At 37.2% G+C, this 19,510-nt stretch overlaps 2 protein-coding genes across 4 annotated transcripts; both read left to right on the top strand.

The window, feature by feature from the left end:
- Positions 1 to 2,160: 2,160 nt before the first annotated feature.
- On the top strand, positions 2,161 to 9,697 carry LOC139696487 (mitochondrial tRNA methylthiotransferase CDK5RAP1). Of its 3 annotated transcripts, XM_071595272.1 has the most exons (9): positions 2,161 to 2,733; positions 2,809 to 3,054; positions 3,152 to 3,362; positions 3,648 to 3,793; positions 6,029 to 6,237; positions 6,347 to 6,631; positions 7,479 to 7,628; positions 7,700 to 7,840; positions 8,097 to 9,692. In XM_071595272.1, exons 1-9 carry the CDS (start codon positions 2,409 to 2,411, stop codon positions 8,187 to 8,189), a joined length of 1,806 nt encoding a protein of 601 aa, XP_071451373.1. In that variant the 5' UTR covers positions 2,161 to 2,408; the 3' UTR covers positions 8,190 to 9,692. The 3 variants fall into 3 exon arrangements, with proteins under 3 accessions (XP_071451373.1, XP_071451374.1, XP_071451375.1); XM_071595273.1 differs by lacking the exon at positions 7,479 to 7,628 and having other exon boundaries at positions 8,097 to 9,697; XM_071595274.1 differs by lacking the exon at positions 8,097 to 9,692 and having other exon boundaries at positions 7,705 to 7,822.
- Positions 9,698 to 13,708: 4,011 nt separating this feature from the next.
- On the top strand, positions 13,709 to 17,813 carry LOC139696606 (uncharacterized). The gene is made up of 3 exons (XM_071595412.1): positions 13,709 to 13,869; positions 15,741 to 15,895; positions 17,326 to 17,813. Exons 1-3 carry the CDS (start codon positions 13,709 to 13,711, stop codon positions 17,661 to 17,663), a joined length of 654 nt encoding a protein of 217 aa, XP_071451513.1. The 3' UTR covers positions 17,664 to 17,813.
- The last annotated feature ends 1,697 nt before the right edge of the window (positions 17,814 to 19,510 follow it).

Below are 19,510 nucleotides of genomic sequence, written 5' to 3'. Positions count from 1 at the left end.
TGAATCAAGGCATACATTTAGGTGTCTTCAACATAAAATATTTGAGTAGATTTATTGTAATGAAGTCCATTCATTCAAACTATAGAGTAGTCTGGGTCATCTGGTTGTAGTTATAGTCTGCATCAAGAGATAAGTGATATTAGCATTTCATCACAACATGAACATACCTAAAGAAAAACTGTCTCGTTAATTAAGCTTCTCGCATACTGATTGTTGCTGTGGTAATCTTGGATTTATTTTTCGTTTGATATTAATTCTTCTATTTCAAAATTACTGTAGCTATTGTATTCATCACATTTGGCATTTTTATGGTACTTATGAATCTCTATTTGAGCACTTGAAGTTTCTGAAAGCATTTTCTTTGACCTTTCAAAGCATAAACTACTTGCTCAAATTAGGTAACTTCCTGGTAAATAATTCATGTATTAATTCCAGTAAGACCAAAACTTTTGTAGAAAGAAAATATAGCTTGTTTAAAATATTATGCTTTTAAGTAGATCTGGAAAATATGCAAGTACTTATAGTTAATCATTTCAGACATAACTTTGTGGGATTGTTCCATGATGAATAATGTCAAAATAAAAATTTGTGATCATAACTTGTAATCATCATCAGACCTGATGTTGATTTATTTGTCTGATAATGCTGCATTGCCTCTTATATTATCAACCTGAGCAACATGGTTATTTTTATGGAGATGGCATAGTTAAGGCAATTAAGTAAAATGGGATGAGGAGGTGTTAATATGTAATTGATCCTCACAAATGAGATGAAAAAAATTAAAATAACCTTAGGAAATTTTGAAGTTGGTCCACAAATCAAATACAACATAGGGAAAGGAACCAGCCCTCCTACTCAGATGTGTGAATTACATATGCCATTTGGATTAATATACTAAATGAACTGAGCTCTCACATAGAAACTAACTGTTGAGCAAGTCACTGCAAGTTTGTTACCCCAGAGCAGAAAGTGTTAACTTGCAAATTTAATTGTGAAGATGTTGTGTAAGTTATGTACGGCATAGAATGCTGGCCCAGTACATTAGCCAATGCAACATCCCAAAATGCTTATTTGAGGACTTTAAATTTGTGTATAGACTTCTCTTACATTGGTGAATATCTATCCCCAATACATTTTTGTTATGGGTAATCATAATGCTGCAGTCATCATCATCTTAGCGTGGTATGAACTACACTGTGCTCTTAGTTTTCAAATCATCATGCAGCATGTGATCTAATTCTACTTTTCATTCGAAGCGGCGCTATATGCATTAGTGTGCACTTGTAAAATAATAAAATTCAAAAATGTGTTCGTGCTATCTTTTCACAGGTCCATTGATTTTCCTTACAGCTATCTAGTTTATTGCCATGCCATTTTGTTTTTATTTGCCAAACACTCAAGTACATTGATCACTGGAGCATTAGCCCTTATTATATTGTTAAAAGTGATGGTGTTAGACAATTATCACCCATTTGTTATGCTAATATTATAAATTAGCAACAGAAATAAAAACTAGGATATCTATCATCTCTTAGCCATGATTTTTAATACATTAATTGTTTAGCATTAAGGATTTCTTCCCAAATCATGGCATATAGTTCCTATTCGCATTTAATCTTCAATTGCGTTATTTTAACAACTTATTATGACATATATCGTGGGGTGCAGTAGATTCAATACATGTAGAAAAATAGATAATATCAATTACTCTGTTTGAAATAAATTATTGTAACGGGCAAGAGGTGTGATCGAATGCATCAGATGATTCTACGAACTTGGAAGAGAAGCATATCATATTCGTTTGAATCAACCTTCATCAGCTGCTGTGCAGAAATTACGTCTGATGCATGGGGTTTATATAAACCATGTAATTTAAGATAGAGATGATCGTAATCAACGAAGTACGAGAACGGTATAAATTATTATTAATTTAAGAAGATCTAATTATTGTCAACCGCTCTAATTCCCATTGTGTAATAGAGACAATAAAAATAATAATGGATACTGAATGTTATTTCAATAGATTTGAACTTCCGCCTATTAGGAGAACGGCATGATTGGGGACAACGTATCGATAATCGTACATGATTGGCGAAATCACGCATTCAAAACTGGAAGAACATCGTAGGGCGCACACATTGCAGTAAGCGCAAAGAAAGAAATAGTTAACAGGGTACTTTTTGTTTTTGGATGCTGCAAAGTGAATCGGGGCGGGTGTACTCATCATGTGATTATTTTCTCTATAAACTTTGTTCTTTAATGTATCAATTATGTGTTAAACTTTCGGTGATTTAACGTAATAAAATTTGCGGATTGTGATATCTCCTAGTTGTTTTTTGATGGATAAAAGATGTGCTAAAAGTTTAGTGAATTGATGTAATTACAACACATAACTAACGGCTAGAGAAATGGCTTTTGGACTACTCGTCAGTAAAGTACATTTAGATCAGGTTATTCTGCCAATAGTTGCACATGCTTTGCGAAGAGAAATTTGTGTTTCGGTTCAGGATACAACTTTGACCGCTAAGAGTAAGCGCTTGTTAAAGCATTTCCGACCCGTGTTAAGTATTTTCACTAATGAAAAACACGACGCAGCTCCAATTTTAAAGCGCAACTCGAAACTCAGGGATGGTCCGGGGATTGAACATTTTTTAAGTGGTAATTTAAAAGTGGTGGATGGCATCCCGGTACCGTATCTGAATGAAGCATATTTCAGTGGTAGAAGTAGAAAAGGTAAATAATGGAGCTTGATTTTTGAAGTGTTCTTTAATATTATTTCTGTAATTCAACTCATATTTCCCTTTGCAGTATATTTTGACGTGTATGGTTGTCAGATGAATGTCAATGATACCGAAGTGGTATGGTCAATTTTAAAAAGAAATGGCTATCTCAGGACCACAGTATTGGATGAAGCCGATATAGTGCTTGTCGTTACTTGTGCAATCAGGGAAGGTGCTGAAAGTAAAGTGTGGAACAAGCTCACTTATTTGAAAGGCTTAAAAAATAGTCGAGGAAAAAACAAAAGAAAAGTGCCCATGAAAATCGGAGTTCTTGGTAAGATTTCTGAGAAAATTACTAAAAATGACTGGGTTGATAAATCTTAATATTTTATCACAGTTTCAGCTTTGGTTATTTTATTTATTTATTCTAGGTTGTATGGCCGAACGCCTGAAGGAAAAACTGCTAGAGAAGGAGAAGGCAGTGGATTTAATTGCGGGACCTGATAGCTACAAAGATCTACCTCGCCTTCTGGCATTGACTGAGAATTACCAGAAAGCTGTAAATGTTCAATTGTCTTTTGAGGAGACTTACGCCGATATAACGCCGGTCAGACTGAGTCAAGACTCTATCTCCGCCTATGTGTAAGATATAACCTGATGGTATTTTGTAGAGTACTTGTTGATTTTTTAATTTCCTGTTTGTTTAGACTCTAATAAATACACCTGTGTAGTGGTCTTGAGGCTTTCATAACTCTGCTTCAAGCCTCACATTTGAAAATTTTATGAGCATAAGTTATGTCATACCAGTTAAAGATGATTTTTGGTATTCATGAAAGATCGGATATTCTACACTTATTCAATATTTTGATGCGTGTGCTTTTTCATTCATCTTGGTTAAATGTTCAATAATTCAACTTTAATTTTCAGGTCAATAATGCGTGGCTGTGACAACATGTGCACGTATTGCATTGTTCCATTCACTCGTGGGCGTGAGCGGTCCCGTCCTCTCCAGTCAATACTGAATGAAGTCAAGCATCTTTCTGAAGAAGGAGTTAAGGAAATCACATTGTTAGGTTATTATCCTGAATTCATTGGTTGAAAAAGTTGATTTTTGCTGGCTTTACGAAGGCATTCATTATCCTGAAGTGAGACTTGGTACTAGTAGTAGTGCTTAGTGTCTTGAATTTATTTTGAAGAAAATAGAATTTTAATTTTAGTTATTAAGGTTGCATATATCTTCCTGTAATCAATATTCATTGGGGGAATTTGCTAGAGGAGGACAGTGTCCAAAGCATCACACAGTGAAAATATTTTGTTTCCAGTGTAATAAAAGTAAAATATATTAATTTTCACTCTAAATTTAACTCATCGACCATGGTTTCAAAACATTGTATCATTTTCCATGAATATAACATACAGTACTAAAACTTTGGTTGGTGTGTGAAATTTGTGAAAATTTATATTTTTGTCCTATTATAACTGATAAAAGAGCATGCAGTATCATATAGTCGGTGACCAGTTAGAATGCATATTTCTTCAACTGGAGTAAATGTGATGGGATACTGAGCATACGTGAGTATTAGTCAAAATCATGACTTCGCTAATTTTATTTGTAAAACTGCAAAATATTTTGCTTTAATATTGAAGAAACATGATTTTCCTCCCACCTCCCTACGTGACATGGTGAAAGGGCTTTTGTGCCACAGGGAGCTATGTTGGCATCATCCATACCTGCTAAAGGGTTTAGAAAATGTGGAAGGAAGAGTTTTAATGGTTCATTTATAGTGTTGATGAAGAAGGAATTTGATGGATTTGGTAGTGATTCCCATTCCAAAAAAAGGGAAAGCAGAACTATTGAATACTTTATGACTATATGTCTGATTGAGCAAAGAACAAAGGTAGTTCTTGAGATCACCGACTAATGGGCGAAAGGGAAATTGATCAATTACTTAGAGAAATATCATTTTAGGTTTGGAAAGTGGTTGGTATGCACAATAGGATCGCAGAAATGAGGTTACTGGTAGAAAGGAATATAATGTATCGAGATGTGTTAGAAAGCTTAATGTGTGCTTGACCCAGTAAATTGGAAACAATAAACATTTTGTGGGAGAGAAGAGTGGACTGGAGAGACAAGTGACTAATCTGAAGCCTGTGTATTTCTCAGATCTCACAAACAAGGAAAGCAGATGGAGAAACAAAATGGGCAGGTTTGTGCAGGGGCATGAAACAGGGCTCTCCTACATTACTTATGCTTTTCAGCATGTGTGCTGAGGAAATAGTGAGAGAGGTATACAAAGGGCTGGATACAGGAGTGAAATTAGATAAGACGCTCATTACATCAGCTATATTAGTGAATGAGCAATCTTCAATTACTCAGTCATCCAAAGAATTTAAATAATTGCTTATTGCATTACATAATCAATGTGATGTATGGTATTATAAAACTATGGAGGTAATGAGGGTCTCAAGAATTCGGATGGCTAAGTTGAATATTTCCTGTCTGTACGTAACTTGTTCAAGCTACTTGAGTCATAATAAGGTTTCTACAAGCCTAGTAAAAAATACATTTAACAACCCAAAGATTAGTTTTATACTACATTAGGATAGAGCTCACCTAGTACTAAATCCAAGAGGAGGTGAAATTCACACACAGGTTTGGGGGTTCCTATGGCTTCCGAGGAAGACCTTATACCCAAAAAATCTTACAGCATAGGTAGAGCTGACGGTCCCCAGAGTTGTCACCCAGAATTGAACCCTGGTCCTTCAGTCAGTCTCCCAATGCTCAACCCACTAAACTACTACATCCCCACAAACCTCGGAAATACTGAAAACTTCTGAATAAGAGTGATTAACTAATTGTGCTGAAAATCAGGGAAACTATTGTAATTTTTAGATAAAAATCATTAAAACATTCAATTTTTATTTGGTGACATTGAAATGCTAGTTGGTGGGAAGTGTTTTAACCATGAATCTGCATGTAGTCATTTATCCAATACCATAACTTCTTTAGCTCTAATAGTAATGTTATTAGAGCTCACAGTTTTCTAAGCAGAGAACTTGAATGGATATTAGGTTTTATAATAAGGCACTAGCTCATGGGAATTGTTAATAAAAGGTCTGGTAAACTTGAAAAAGATAAGTAAAGTCTTTAAACCAGAAGTTTAGCAATCTAGGTATTGTACTATTTGCCCCTCCAGCAATAAAGTTGCCATGGCTGTCATAATATAGATTTCAACTGTTTGATTGAGAAGGTCCAGTCATTTTTGCACTTTGAGTAAACCTTTTAGTAATTTTCCATTTGTTTGTAGGTCAAAATGTCAATAGTTATCGTGATATATCTGAAGATAAAAAGCTATCTGAAGCAGAAATTACGCATATGACTGAAGGCTTTCACACTGTATATAAACCCAAAAAAGGAGGCAAAAGATTTGCTGAGTTACTCGACAAAGTGTCTGAAATTAACCCTGAAATGAGAGTGCGATTTACATCTCCTCATCCAAAAGATTTCCCCGATGAGGTAGGTAACCTTTTAACATTTTCTCAACTTGTCTCTCTGACATATTACAATTGAATTGTGTAAATAAAGGACTAATGTTGTAAAAGTATAATCTGATCTTTGTATTCAGGTTCTTAATGTAATAAGAGAAAGGCCAAATGTTTGTAAAAGCCTTCATCTTCCAGCTCAGAGTGGCAGCTCCTCTGTGTTGGAGCGAATGGGAAGAGGTTATACTAGAGAGGCATACCTCCATCTCATTGATCATGTGAGGGAGATTATTCCTGAAGTTTCTTTTACCTCTGATTTCATTTGTGGATTCTGTGGTGAGACAGATGAAGAATTTGAAGATACACTTGGTCTGTTGGCCTCAGTTGAATACAACATTGCTTACATCTATCCATATAGCATGCGAGAGGTAAGTTAAAAAACTAGTCAAAATTTGATGGTTTCCGGCGTAACTTTATGGAATCGATTCATGTTAGAAATGAAAAAATAGTAACTTTATGATTCCACAGAAAATTTATTATTACTTATTAATAATAAATTTAAAATAAAAATACTTGCTAATAAATTTTCTGTGGATTCACAAAGTTACTTTTTTTTCATTTCCAATTGGTATAATTTTAAAATAAAGGAAAACATTTTCCTTAGTTAAGTGTTTGCTGAATCCATACCCATTTCAGTAATGTGTGAAGACCACCTCAAAACTACGAAATGTGTTAAAAAGTTTGACTTTCAATGCAAAAGTTGTTCGGCTAAAGTTTGGTTTAGGTTGGAAAGGCTTATTTTTTCCAATTTCAATTTAGCAAATGCTTAATTGAAATAGGAAAGAATTGGCTCCTTTTCCCTGCTAGAAATAAAAGCTAAAGAAATTTTTAACCCCACAGATATTATATTACAACCCATCCCTAGGTATAGTGACCCAAAATTCAAGATTCGTGTTGTCTAATTGGAAAATTGTCATTCAGACACTGATTACAAATAATGATTGAATGATATTGGTGATATGTCGTAGGGATGAATTTGGATGCTCTGGGTATTAAATTAATGTCAGTTTTCTTACAATACCTATTTGATTTTTTCATTTACCTAACTGTCATCTCTACTCAGAATGGAGAGTAACTTAAATGAAATATCTGTTTCAAATTAAGAGATGTTAAAATTTTGCCCGCAACTTTAATAATTATTACAATTTGAAAATTGTTACTCATTGATTGTGTTATTCATCAAACCAGTCTTTTATTTTCATCTAATTACAATAGAAAACCCGTGCATTTCACCGTTTAAAGGATGATGTACCACAGGAGACAAAAATAAACCGTTTGAACCAACTGCAGTTGCTTTATCGCACTGTAGCAGAAAAATTAAACAAAGCAAAAGTTGGGCAGGTTCAGCTTGTCCTGGTGGAAGGGGTGAGTTGTGTAGTTTCCAATATACTTATGTTTGAATATATCATTTATTTAGTAAATGAATTTCCTTCAAGGAAAGCAAAAGATCTAAAGCTGACCTGGCTGGAAGAAATGATAGCAACACCAAAGTGATATTTTCTGCAGAGGAAATTCCGGAGACCCCTAACTCGAGGCATTTGAGGATGGTGGAAAAAGGCAATTATGTTGCTGTGAGGGTGAGTTGGCTGCTGTTTGTAGTTACAAGAGATCTTAGGGATAAAGGAATGAAAATAATATCTTATCTTTAAAAGTAATGAGTATAAAACTTTGATTAATTTAATATTGGGTAGAATTGTGATAGGAATTTAAACTGGGAAGAAATTTTGGCATGAATGCACTGGAGTAACAATACAATAGAAATGGCATTAGACTCAAATAATCTATGCATAGAACTTCTTATGTATACTATTTACATCATGTATTTGATTACAGATTCATGATGCCAATTGTCAAGTCCTCAAGGGGAAAGCGCTTTACCACACATCGCTACAAGAATTTGAAGAGATAAGAAAAATGAAAGAATGAATACTATACTTAGAATTGAATGTGTGTAGTATTCATCCTTCTGTAAATGGAAAGTCAAATATGCCACCACAGTAGTAAACCTGAGGGTAGGTTTCATTGATGATGACCATCTGTGTCATCAATCACATGTGTGAAATTCACATTTCAGGACAAGGGAGGAGTTTCTGTCCTTGTGTTGTATGCAGTATCCGAGGAAGCTCTGGTACCCCCAAAATCACACTGTTTATGTGAAGCTGAATGCATACAGAATCGCCCAGATTTGAACCAGGGCTAATTAATCCGGAGCAGAGCGAGGCTGCCTTAAAAGAATCATGGGATATACTTATACCTTGCTCAGCAACTGTTATTTAAATGCCAATTTGTTTGAGTTGAACTTCAAAGTGATCTTGAATATTCTAGCAGGGACTAGTAGTGTGCTAAGCTTAATTATTATTGCTTTCCATGTGATCAGTCCAAATTTTGGTTGAAAAAATAATGCTGAAAAAGATTTTTGAATTGAAGTTAAGGTTCTGTACACTGTCTTCCATAGCTTATTCCTTCATGAGAATAAGTAGGGGTAATGTTAACTTTTCTGTATAACATCAAACCCCATCATAAAGAAAGGTATCTGATATTTATGAGTACTCCAAGAATAATGTGTCTGTTGACCCTTCCTGGTCACCCTCTCCTTACATCCGATGAAATGTGAATAAAACTCAATATAAGAATCTTTTTAATGCCTGTGTTCCCATTCAGCCATGGATGAGTGGCCAATTGCATATATTTAGCCTAAAAGACAACATTCTCAAAGATTACTGAAAGCCATAATTTTTAAGCAGTTTCAAATAAAAGAGCACTCATCAAATAAAATTTTATGACTGGAAAAGTGATTTTGTTAACAATGATGGTGATCACATGGAATTGGGGTGAATAAAATGAGAGAACTTATTTTGAGATTTCACACTCAGCCCAATATGTTTCCACAGATGCAAGAAAACTTGCATATAAGAAAGAGAAACTAACAAGTCAGGGATTAATTTTTATGAATAGTTTTGAAATGTGGTTTTTCTCTGGATTCTCATATGTATTATTGTAGTCAACTGAAAGAATCAGCTGGTTTTCATTTTAAATTATCACAGTCCATAAGCTTTTCTCATGTTGGAACTTAAATATTCCCACAGTTTCCGGATTCCCAACCTAAAAAGCTCTATTTTAAAGTTTTAAAAAAGTGTTTCAATGAATAAACGAGTCTTAAAATTTGTCCAAACCCATATTTGGCCTATGCCAGTAAATTTTGTTTTACTTGTGTGAAATATGTTTCTTTTGATTATCAGTAAAGATTTTCCATAATGTGTTGAGTATTTATTATTATTTTTACATTATTTCGGTCATTGTAGTACTAAAATAATTAGTAAAAATGTGGAGATCTTACACTTACATGGACCAGCCATTCTACATCCACACTATTAGCCACCAGCCATAGCAAGTTTGAGTCACATGGGCTTTGGGAGAACCATTTTTGAACAACGATTGGAAGTTCGTTGTAAAAGAAAGATTTATGTTTGTGCTATGATTACTGACCTTTCTGTTTTATCATGGTATTGAAGTATGGGAGGGAAAATGAATCTTTCAGGGACAGTCTTACCCATTATATCTCGGTAATTATTTCCCCAAAGTGTGACCTGCTGGTGCTTCATGTATGATATTTCATAAATATGCAAGGTAAATTTGATTTATTTATGCCTTTGCGCGTGTAGGTTTGATTATGGTTGAGTCTCTGGGGGCTCCCATTATTGGCATCACAGATAGTTTTTGCTGTTTTATCCTCCAAAATCAGGTCAATATTAACTGGCTAACTTTTCTCTGTCTGTTATTCCTATTCTTGAGTCAATATTTTCGGAGATTGGTCCCAAGGACCACTAGAATATTCAATGAAGGGTATAACTAATGAGAAATGATTTGCTTATTCCTCTTATTCATTACTGAAATCTCCTACCCTACCTTTTAAAAAGTCAAGCCTTTTAGATATGCATATGAAATGTATGTATTTTTCCAAAGTTTAGTTGAATGTAATTTTATGTGGTCAATACTTAATCATAAAAGGTGTATGGGCTCCTAGTTAACTACAAAAGTGTTTTCTTGGTAGGATTGTTGCTTGGCTGAGGGTTCGACGGTGAAATCAGAAGCTTCATTGGAGCCTGCTCGATTACCTTAAATGGATATGATTAAAATCAGTTGGTTTCTTCTTTAGGTAATTTTCTCCAATGAATTTTATATTTGCTCAATTAGATTTACCTTATTATATTCAGGTTTTATTGGTTAACAAGAGATGCCGAATGTAGTGTAGGATTTGATCAGCTATTATTAATTGGTTGCATTAGTTAAAGTGGAAGGCTTATATGAATAATGGTTACAACTACAAAATCATTGCTGTAACATGTACTATTTAAAACAAATCCATAATATCTTTAAACTCAGGAAGGTGGTTCCCACGTAAAATTAGCATCTGTGACCTCATTCTCAAGCCTTCATCTGAATAGTGTGGGTGTTATTTTTACAGGAATTGGTTCACAATCAGTCAGATTGTGTACCGGTAGATATTGCCATGAGCTTATGCGAAGTGATGCGATTTGTGTGATATGGCTCCAAATGAGGCAATATCAGAAAATACGCTTATATTTTTTGTTCTATGAAATTTAAAGGAATAAATAATGCTTTTCATTTTAATTTTTACACCAGTGGTTATTTTTCTCTCAACATTGACGAACCCCAGGGGATCTAATCTCAGCTCCGCTCCTCTTAATTGTTGAAATAGCACAGCCGCGCGCATCAGCAGTAAAACCCTTTACGAACAATCCGTATTCAGCTTTCTAAATCACTAAAGAGATAGAAGAAACGATTGTTTCGAAGAAGCGAAGTGCTTGCGACTTTACTTTCGCTGAAACTCGAATCATAGCACAGAATTTTCTGCCAAAAAACATCAAGCTGTATTTTTTTAAGAGACTTTTTATGTCGAAATTGTTCTTATAGTGAATTTGCCGGCGTTAAGAAACCCAGTTCTCACACGAGAAGACTTATGCTCGTCATTTAAAACCTTGATACGTACGTAGTTAGGAAAAGGGCGTCGTTAACAGCTAGAACCAAACTTTAAGTAGACGGGTTGTCGATCCATCAACGGTTGGCGCCTGCAGGAGATTTTGGTGGCAATATCACTCATAGGTTCGAGCGGCACGGGGTCACGGATTTTCACCGGGGTTTTATTTATTTATTTAGTACCCTGCGAGCCACTATTAGGGTGTGTGATAGGAAGTGATTACACACCAGACTACCCTTGACCCAAAACACCTCTCCCTCCTAGCGCGGTCCGACAAACATTGTTTCATTCTGATCCCTCATAGTTGTTAACATGACATCTGTCTGTTCCGCACGTAATCCCTCGAATATTATCGACATGATTTCCCCTGCCGTAAAACGATGGGGCTGACAGCACATTTCAGCATCATTGCTGAAGAGACAGCCTTCCAATTTATGCAAGATATTTAATCTGTAATGTAACCTTCGTCCCAACCGCATACTGTAAATGAGGCCTGACCAGCGTAAAATCACATTTCTCTTTTTACCTTTTAATCACATTTATCCAACACTCTTCTATTAAATCCTAATTTTTTGTTAGATTATCAACATATTCAACGTGAGTCAGAGTAACGCCTTAGTATTTAATCGAGTCTAAGCATTCCATTTCGTTGTTGTCGATGCAGTAGGCGTTCGGGAGTGAATTGCTCTTTTTCCAACAATTCATCACTGCGCACTTTTTTAAGTGAAATTCTAGTTGTCATGTGTCGCACCAGCGATGCATAACCAGCAGGCCATCTGCTACAGCCGCCCTATCCTCATGATCACGGATATCTCGGATTACGGAAAGTTAGCGGCGTATCTAAAATATTAGAGCAGCTAGGCTTGGAATCACTCGCGGAGCGAAGGTTAAATTACAAATTGAAGCTCTTGGATTAATTGGAAGGACGTCTCTTTAGCAGTGATTTTGAAAATGTTTTATTATCCCCATAGTACTACGGTAGGAGAGATCATCTCAATAAAATTAGAGATATTAAGTGTAGAACAGATGGAGGTTTAAGGTGCTATTTTTTCCGCAATAGATACGGGGTCTTAATAAAATTGTCCGACCGCGTTAGGGTCATGTTCGGGTAAAACTAAGTTTGGAGTGTATTCAGACCCTACCACACACCCTAGTGGTGGCTAGCAGTATACTTAAATAAATAAATAAAAAGTAAACCATTAGGTAATCTGCGAAAGCCACCCTATCCTCATGATCACGGATATCTCTGTAAACCATTGAAATCATCGGGAAATAAACGTATCTTACTATTAACTACGGAGTTAATGTGGTTTACGTAAAGGTGGAAGAAAATAGGTCCGACAACTCTTCCCTGGGTCACACCCCAAGTGACTTCCACTGCATTAGAGGAGGGATATTGTGTGCAATGAGAGATAAAGGGAGAAGAAAGGGGGTTTGCGATGGACACAAATGGCGACGGATTCTCCAGTGAGCGATCAAGCCCCGTGTGTTACTATCCCCCTTCTTCTTCATTATCCCATTCCTCGTATCTCCTCACTCCACTATTACTACCAATAACGACCCGTCTACCTAACCTCATTATCATGTGGTCATAAAATGAGGTTTAAATCGTTAGAACTAGGTTAGGAAATAAACTGAGAATGGAGTCAATTATTTCGAATTTAAGTTAACCCGATGATATTCTCAAATGCTGTGTGTTCGTATTATTATGTGTACTAGTATTATTGAAATGAGATAATTTCTGAGAAGAGCAGGGGCTCCACAAGGTTGTTAAGGTAATACCCTGCGGATGCGCGGAAAAACAGGCTGCTATTTATAGTCCACATGAAAACATCCGGTGAAAATCGTTTTAATATATTTTCTGTAAATCAATTTCCCAGTTGCTGTTTTTCTTTTTTGCTATTGAAAAATATGTTGGAATATACAGATATGTGAAGAGTTCTGAAAAACGTAACTGAGCTCAGTTAAAGATATTCTTTTATATTTGAAATCGACTGCAGAACAATTCTGGACGCGCATGGCATGTCTTTATTTTTAGCATGCATATTTTCCATCTTCTATAAAAGTTCCTCCTCTATTCTTGCATTTAAAAATTCTGTTGGAATTACGATCTTCCCTAATTGCCCACTATTGTTCATTCTACGTTTAGGTTTGTTCAATTATCCTCTTGGATCAATCGTATTTGCTGTTTGGAGTTACACTTTATTAGTATGATTGTTCGTTTTTAATATCACTGGTCGACGGCCACCTTAAATACTCGTCATTGTTGCCACAGCAACTGAGAATAACATCGGCGTATATTCAATTGTTGAAATTGATTGAATTATGCATTCCCTAGTTGGAGAGGTGGTTGCTTCGTGAAATTTCGCCAGTGTTAGCTGTTTCAAACATCAGTATTCTTCTCTTTAGTTCGACAAAATGTTCATTTTTGCCAAGATACGAGAGAATGGCAGGCGGAACAGCGAAAGAGTGCAGACTTCGGAATGTCACAGAGTTCAAGACGATCAACGCAATGAAGCAACAGGCGAACCGCGGGAATGCGGAGCGCATGAACTCAACCGTCCTCAATCCGCGGGGTGCTCAGAATTTATACCTTTTTACCGGCAAGTATTGGTCATCCAAATGCTGATAATCATTTCGTTGCGAAAATTTGAAAATTTTAATCCGATGTCAATTGCTTATGGGAATTTCCGACACAAACTGGCCTTGTAATCTGGTAGTGGAAATTTTTGTTTTTGAAAGGGAGAGTGCTTGATAACTGCTATAATATATTGTAGAAAATGTATCTTCATTACCTGCCAAACATTGCAATTTAGTTTCCAGGGTAATCACTCTCAATTGCGGTGAATTAAAAAAATTAGAAATTCAGATTTCATGTGATGACTTTTTTGCATCGTGATATTTTTTTCAAAAACGATTCCTTATGTGTTAGAGTTAATTCCAAGAAAGTTAATTAATAATTAGGAACTCAATGTGTATGGCGATATGGCCTTAAATATTGCTCCACAAAACGTCACATTCAAATCACTTGCTAACTAATGGCTTCGCATTCACGACGAAGGAAGGAAAATTTGACGCTGCCTCAGCAACAGCAGGCATGAGTTTAAGAATACCAAGCGAGAGTAAAATATTTTACAGCTTTGTTTTTTAGATTTGCTTGATTTGAGATGGATTTAATTTTACCGAAGGTTTACTTGAATTTAAGATGATCGCGATAAAGCACTCTAGAGGGAAATTTTGAGATGTGAATCATTATATCCTTGTGTAAGCGCGTTTAAAGGTTCCCTGTATTTTTATTCGAGCTTAATGCCATATCACGTAAGTGGTTGTGAGAAACAACGAAATAATAGATTAGTTTATGTGAGCTAAATGATGGGAGCTAAAAATTTCAAATCGCAATATTTTGTGGGCAGGATGATATATTAAAACCATGAGAAGAGTGTCACTGGGTCTTACAGTCGCCTCACGATGTGCATCGTAATTTTATTTATTTAGTACCCTGCGAGTTACCACTAGGGATGATTACACACCAACATATCCTTGACTAAATCATCTTTCCCTCCTAGCGCGGCCGGACAAACGTCATTTTATTTTGATTCCTAATCGTTCGTGGGAGAAATGAAATCTTACATCTATCTTTTCTGCACTTCCCTTGAATTTTATTAACGCAATACTACCGTAATGCGATGGAGCTAATAAAACATTTTCAAAATCATTGCTAAAGAGGCATCCTTCCAATGCAAAAGAAATCTGTAATTTTAGCCTTCGCTCTGTGAGTGATTCCCAACCTAGATCCTCTAATAATTTTGATACGCTACTCCCTTGTCATAACAACCTTTCACAAATCTAGCTCCTCTACGATGCCCGCGATCCAATTCAGTAATTAATCCAACTTCATTAGGATCCCACATGCAAGTAGCATATTTTAAATGAGGCTTAAGAACTGAAAGATAACATTTCTCTTTAACCTTTTCATCACATCCAACTTTTTTCTAATAAATCCTAATTTGTTGTCATCTTGTTCACATATTCCCCGTATATGTTTCACCCAGGAGAGGTCGTGAGTGTGCTTAACACCTAAGCATTTAATTGAGTCTACACTTTCTATTTCGGTGTATCTGTTTCAGTAGGCGATCGGGAGGGAATGGCTCTTTTTCCAATAATTCATCACTACGCATTTTTTAAAGTTCAATTATAATTTCCGCGTGTCGCACGAGCGTTGTATAGCTATTAGGTCATCTACTAAAGATACTTTATCCACAGGATTACACATGTCTCTGTAAACCACTGCATCGTGGGCAAATAAACGCATCTTACTAGTGACTACTGAGTTAATACACGGTAGTAACTCCTTAGACTTTTTGTATTTTAATGTAATTTCTGTGGTTAACGTGCTTGTTTCGGTTCGATGGCTGGCAGCTAGTGACATCACCGGATTTTTCGTGATAAACTCCCCTTGATAATTCATCCATCCCCAGGCCCGGCAATCACTTCATTCGACTTGAGGAGAGTTTCCTGGGGCAACCGTGGACTGCACGCTCTACTGAGCCCACGGCGAACGATCCATCGGATTGGATGCAGGCCATATTGCCATTGCAACCGACAGTGAAACTCCAGTCCCCAGATCCAGATGGTGAGAATGATTTGAGTTCGTAGCAGTGATAATATTTCCGTTAACACAAGCATAAGTTGTAGGACTACGTAGGCTTTATGAGCGTTGTGTATAAGTCGGAGGGAGAAAAATTTATTATTATATTTGGCATTCACAATTCGCATTGCCTAAATTGGCCCTCAAACTACTCAATTCGTAGTTAGTAATAGAATTTTCATGTCCCCTAATTATCCAATGTTCACTTATGCGCATCTTCTTTATGTAGTCGAGTCCAGTTCAAGCATTATTCTCAAGTATGTTTTCCTCATCCTCAAGTATGTTTTGTTTACGTCTGTTTATCACCATCCACCTATCGCACTGACTTTCCGATGCGCTCAGCAGTGTTCGTTGGTTCGGCATTCTCTCTCATATTCATCATACTTTCGCATGATTACTCCACTAGGGTAATCATCCAAAGGTGATTTGACAGTTGAACTTCATCGAATACTAAACTTACTAATTCACGTGTTAGTGTATAGGCATGTAGTAAGGGTGGCGTTCTTTCCTTGTACCGCATGCAGTTTACCAGCTGTACATGTTCAAAATCATTTGTTTCAGTTTTCGTCGACGAAATTTTTACGGGTATTCGATTTGATTCTTACGACAAGAAGTCGAGTGAGATAGACCTTTAGAAGGAGTTGGGCTGGGAGCCGCTTGAGATGCGAAGAGAACAAGCGAGACTTAGACGTTTAGCCAGGTTCAGAACAAACGAGTTAAACAATGACACAAAAGGATTTATTATTATGGTAGCTCACTATATTTAGGTAGGTTAGACCAAAAAGATAAGATAAATGAGATATACTCCAGTGCAGAGAGGTACAAATGTTCGCTCTGTCCCCGGACAATCAGGAATCATAATAGTAAGAAATCAAAGTCATTATAGAAATAGTAAATGCATTCGATTAACAAGTCAGGGCAACATTAAGCGCTGCGTAGACATATGGTATATTCGTAAATGCATGTGTGTGTTAGCTGCTAGTACATTTATTTGCACGTGTTTAAGTTGAAATGGTTTTTGCTTGAATATATACGCCTCTGTGGGTGTGAATTGGTTATGAATTTGTAAGTTTTGCGTGTGGTTTTTTTCTGTTTTACGGGTGGTGACCAAACACCCCCCGCCACACGCCCTTGCGGCGGCTTGCCGGGTATTATTTAGATGTAGAAATGCAAGTACCTTCTTCCGTTTAGACCGGTGAGGAGTTTTCGCAACATCCTTTGCAGTTATCGCGCGAGCGGAACACTCATACGTTCTCAGCACCACACAGCATAGTTTCCCGTAGTTGCAGAACGTTGGTCATGGAGATGTCCAGCAGCAAAAAATGTTACCCGGGAACTTTCAGAGCGCGGAACAAACATCCTAGACCTTCCGACCTTCTTCTCAAATGAATCTCCCGCCCCCGTTTCGTTGCCAGATGCGGCGGCCGGCGGTGCCGTATGGGGCTCCACTCCCGGAGGGAGGCCCTCTTCGTCCGCGGAGAGACCGTCTTCGGCGGTATTCCCGGCCAACCCGGAGCCGGTGGCGGCGGCGCGGAGGATGGTGCGCTACAGTTGCCGCACCTGCGGGGAGAAGCTGCCCACGCTCAACTCGCTCAGGACGCACTTGAAGAGCCACCACTTCCGGCCCTCCCCCTACGCCCCCCCCGCCTCCTTCCTCTCCGCCCCCTCGCAGGTCGTCACGTCCAAGTACGGGCGTCGGCGGGCCGTCATCTCGGCCCTAGTGGCAGCCAACCCATGGTCACAGCGGCGGTAATGCGAGCGGGGAACGTGGGAGCGTGATCGGCTCTTCACCATGACCTTATCTGCGTCGTTCATCTGTGTTCTTATTCATTGTCACGTGGCGTGGTGATAATCATTTATGAACGGACAGTCTAAGGTGGTTGGTGTTTTTACCATTTTCTTTGTTCATATAAGAAATGTTTAAGTGAATACATTTTTTGCATTAATTTTTAAATTAATTTCCAGGTATATGTAAACGCAATCAGGTCAAAATGACTGATTAAATGTGGTCTGTGCAGTAATCCTAATAATAAATTGTTTTTCATCAACTATTTGTTGGTTTCTCCTTGAAATAATCCTAATCAACTGCCGTTCGACTTCAATTTACTGTTTCTCGCTAAACTTTGCGAGTACATACACTAAGGCTGAGGTGGAGAGAAGGTTTTAACCTAAGGGACGGGTCCCAAGGATTAACGAAGCTTCCTTCTCAATCATTAACCGTAACCTTTACTCCAGAAATCTTTCCAGGCATGTCATTTTCTTCCAACCTGAAAAAAACTTCAGTAACTTATTCAATGTTGTGGTTCAATATCTTTCTCCTATCTTAATATAAAATTATAGTTCATTCGCTAAGTGAAGCGGAATTTTTATTTCAAGAGAAAAATTCAACTTCGTGAGGTCAAAATTTTCTGCTTTTAGAATTATTAATGGAATTAATTAATAATTATTACAAAGAATTAATAATAAGCATTCAGTCGAGCCGCCTCCAATAATTATCGGAAAATCAACTTACGACTCACGACAACATGCGAATTACAACTTGTATGGCTCATTTACGATATAGCAATTGCAAAAACACTCCAAAAGGATATAGCTGATTGAACCGCAAGCCCTTTAATTAATATTGGCTAGGGTCACTCAGCAATCTATCACCGCCGCCGAGTCACCCGTTCTCCCAACCCCGCGCCAATCAACCCATCGTATGGTTTGGACTTCGTGTGCCACACACGCGAAAACAAAAGTCCTAGGTGTGTGTGTTACAGTGCAGTGTTGTAATCCTTGGGTATTATTTTTTACTACAATGTTAAAGGCTCGTACAGCAAAATTGAATGGCGACAAGATATCTGTATAATCACTCTTAACGAAAAAGTTTACCATTTTTTCTCTTTTTATTTCGGATTAAACATTCTTGAAAAATAAATGATATTATTTTTGCCCTATTATTACGATTTTCGTGATATATGCACGTTGGTAAATATATTTTATACTGGTACGAGGTCTGTTCAAAAAATTCCCGAACTTTTTGAATGGCGTGTCTCAAGTTGGTTGTTTTTTAATCCACTTGGGCACCTTGTGTTTGCGGAAACTTTCCAAATAGCCTCCTTTAATCACTTTGTTGATATCTCGTTTTGTTGATTAGTTACGGCCGTTTATGTGAAGGGGTGTTCGCGGAAATCGGCGAAAAATCGGATCCGCGGTAATGAACTCTTTGAAAGAGCAGCGTTGTTCTGTGAAATTCTAAAAATTGTAAAACTCTGCAAATTCTTCACAGGAAATTTTGAGTTGATTACCAAGGCTTATCGTGAGAATGTCATGGAATGTAAAGCGAGATACGAGTGGTTCACCCGGTCCAAAAAGGGGCGGTAATCAGTGGAAGATGAAGGTAGGTATTCTTAATGGATTACTACACGGAGGTCTACCTGGGCTATTTAGTTATGAAACGCCCAAGGTAGAGAATCTGGCGAAAACGGCTCGAACCTGGGAGGAGCGGTGAGTTCTTTCTTCACCACGACAAATGGCCGGCTCATTACTCTCTCAGAACTCGTGAGCTTTTAGCCAAAGACAAGACCGCTGTGTTACCCCTTACACCCTACTCACCAG

The sequence above is a fragment of the Hetaerina americana genome, unplaced genomic scaffold (genome assembly GCF_022747635.1).
Source record: "Hetaerina americana unplaced genomic scaffold, ioHetAmer1.1.p SCAF_7, whole genome shotgun sequence".
Classification (NCBI taxonomy): domain Eukaryota; kingdom Metazoa; phylum Arthropoda; class Insecta; order Odonata; family Calopterygidae; genus Hetaerina; species Hetaerina americana.
Note: the sequence above shows the minus strand (reverse complement) of the source record. Positions and strands in the feature narration are given on the sequence as shown.

Coding starts and splice junctions, on each gene's coding strand:
- LOC139696487 (XM_071595272.1), top strand. CDS start 2,409: ATGGCTTTTGGACTACTCGTCAGTAAAGTACATTTAGATCAGGTTATT. Junction 3,363..3,647: donor GACTCTATCTCCGCCTATGT/GTAAGATATAAC, acceptor TTTAATTTTCAG/GTCAATAATGCGTGGCTGTG. Junction 6,238..6,346: donor CAAAAGATTTCCCCGATGAG/GTAGGTAACCTT, acceptor CTTTGTATTCAG/GTTCTTAATGTAATAAGAGA.
- LOC139696606 (XM_071595412.1), top strand. CDS start 13,709: ATGGCAGGCGGAACAGCGAAAGAGTGCAGACTTCGGAATGTCACAGAG. Junction 13,870..15,740: donor TTATACCTTTTTACCGGCAA/GTATTGGTCATC, acceptor ATCCATCCCCAG/GCCCGGCAATCACTTCATTC. Junction 15,896..17,325: donor CCAGTCCCCAGATCCAGATG/GTGAGAATGATT, acceptor TTTCGTTGCCAG/ATGCGGCGGCCGGCGGTGCC.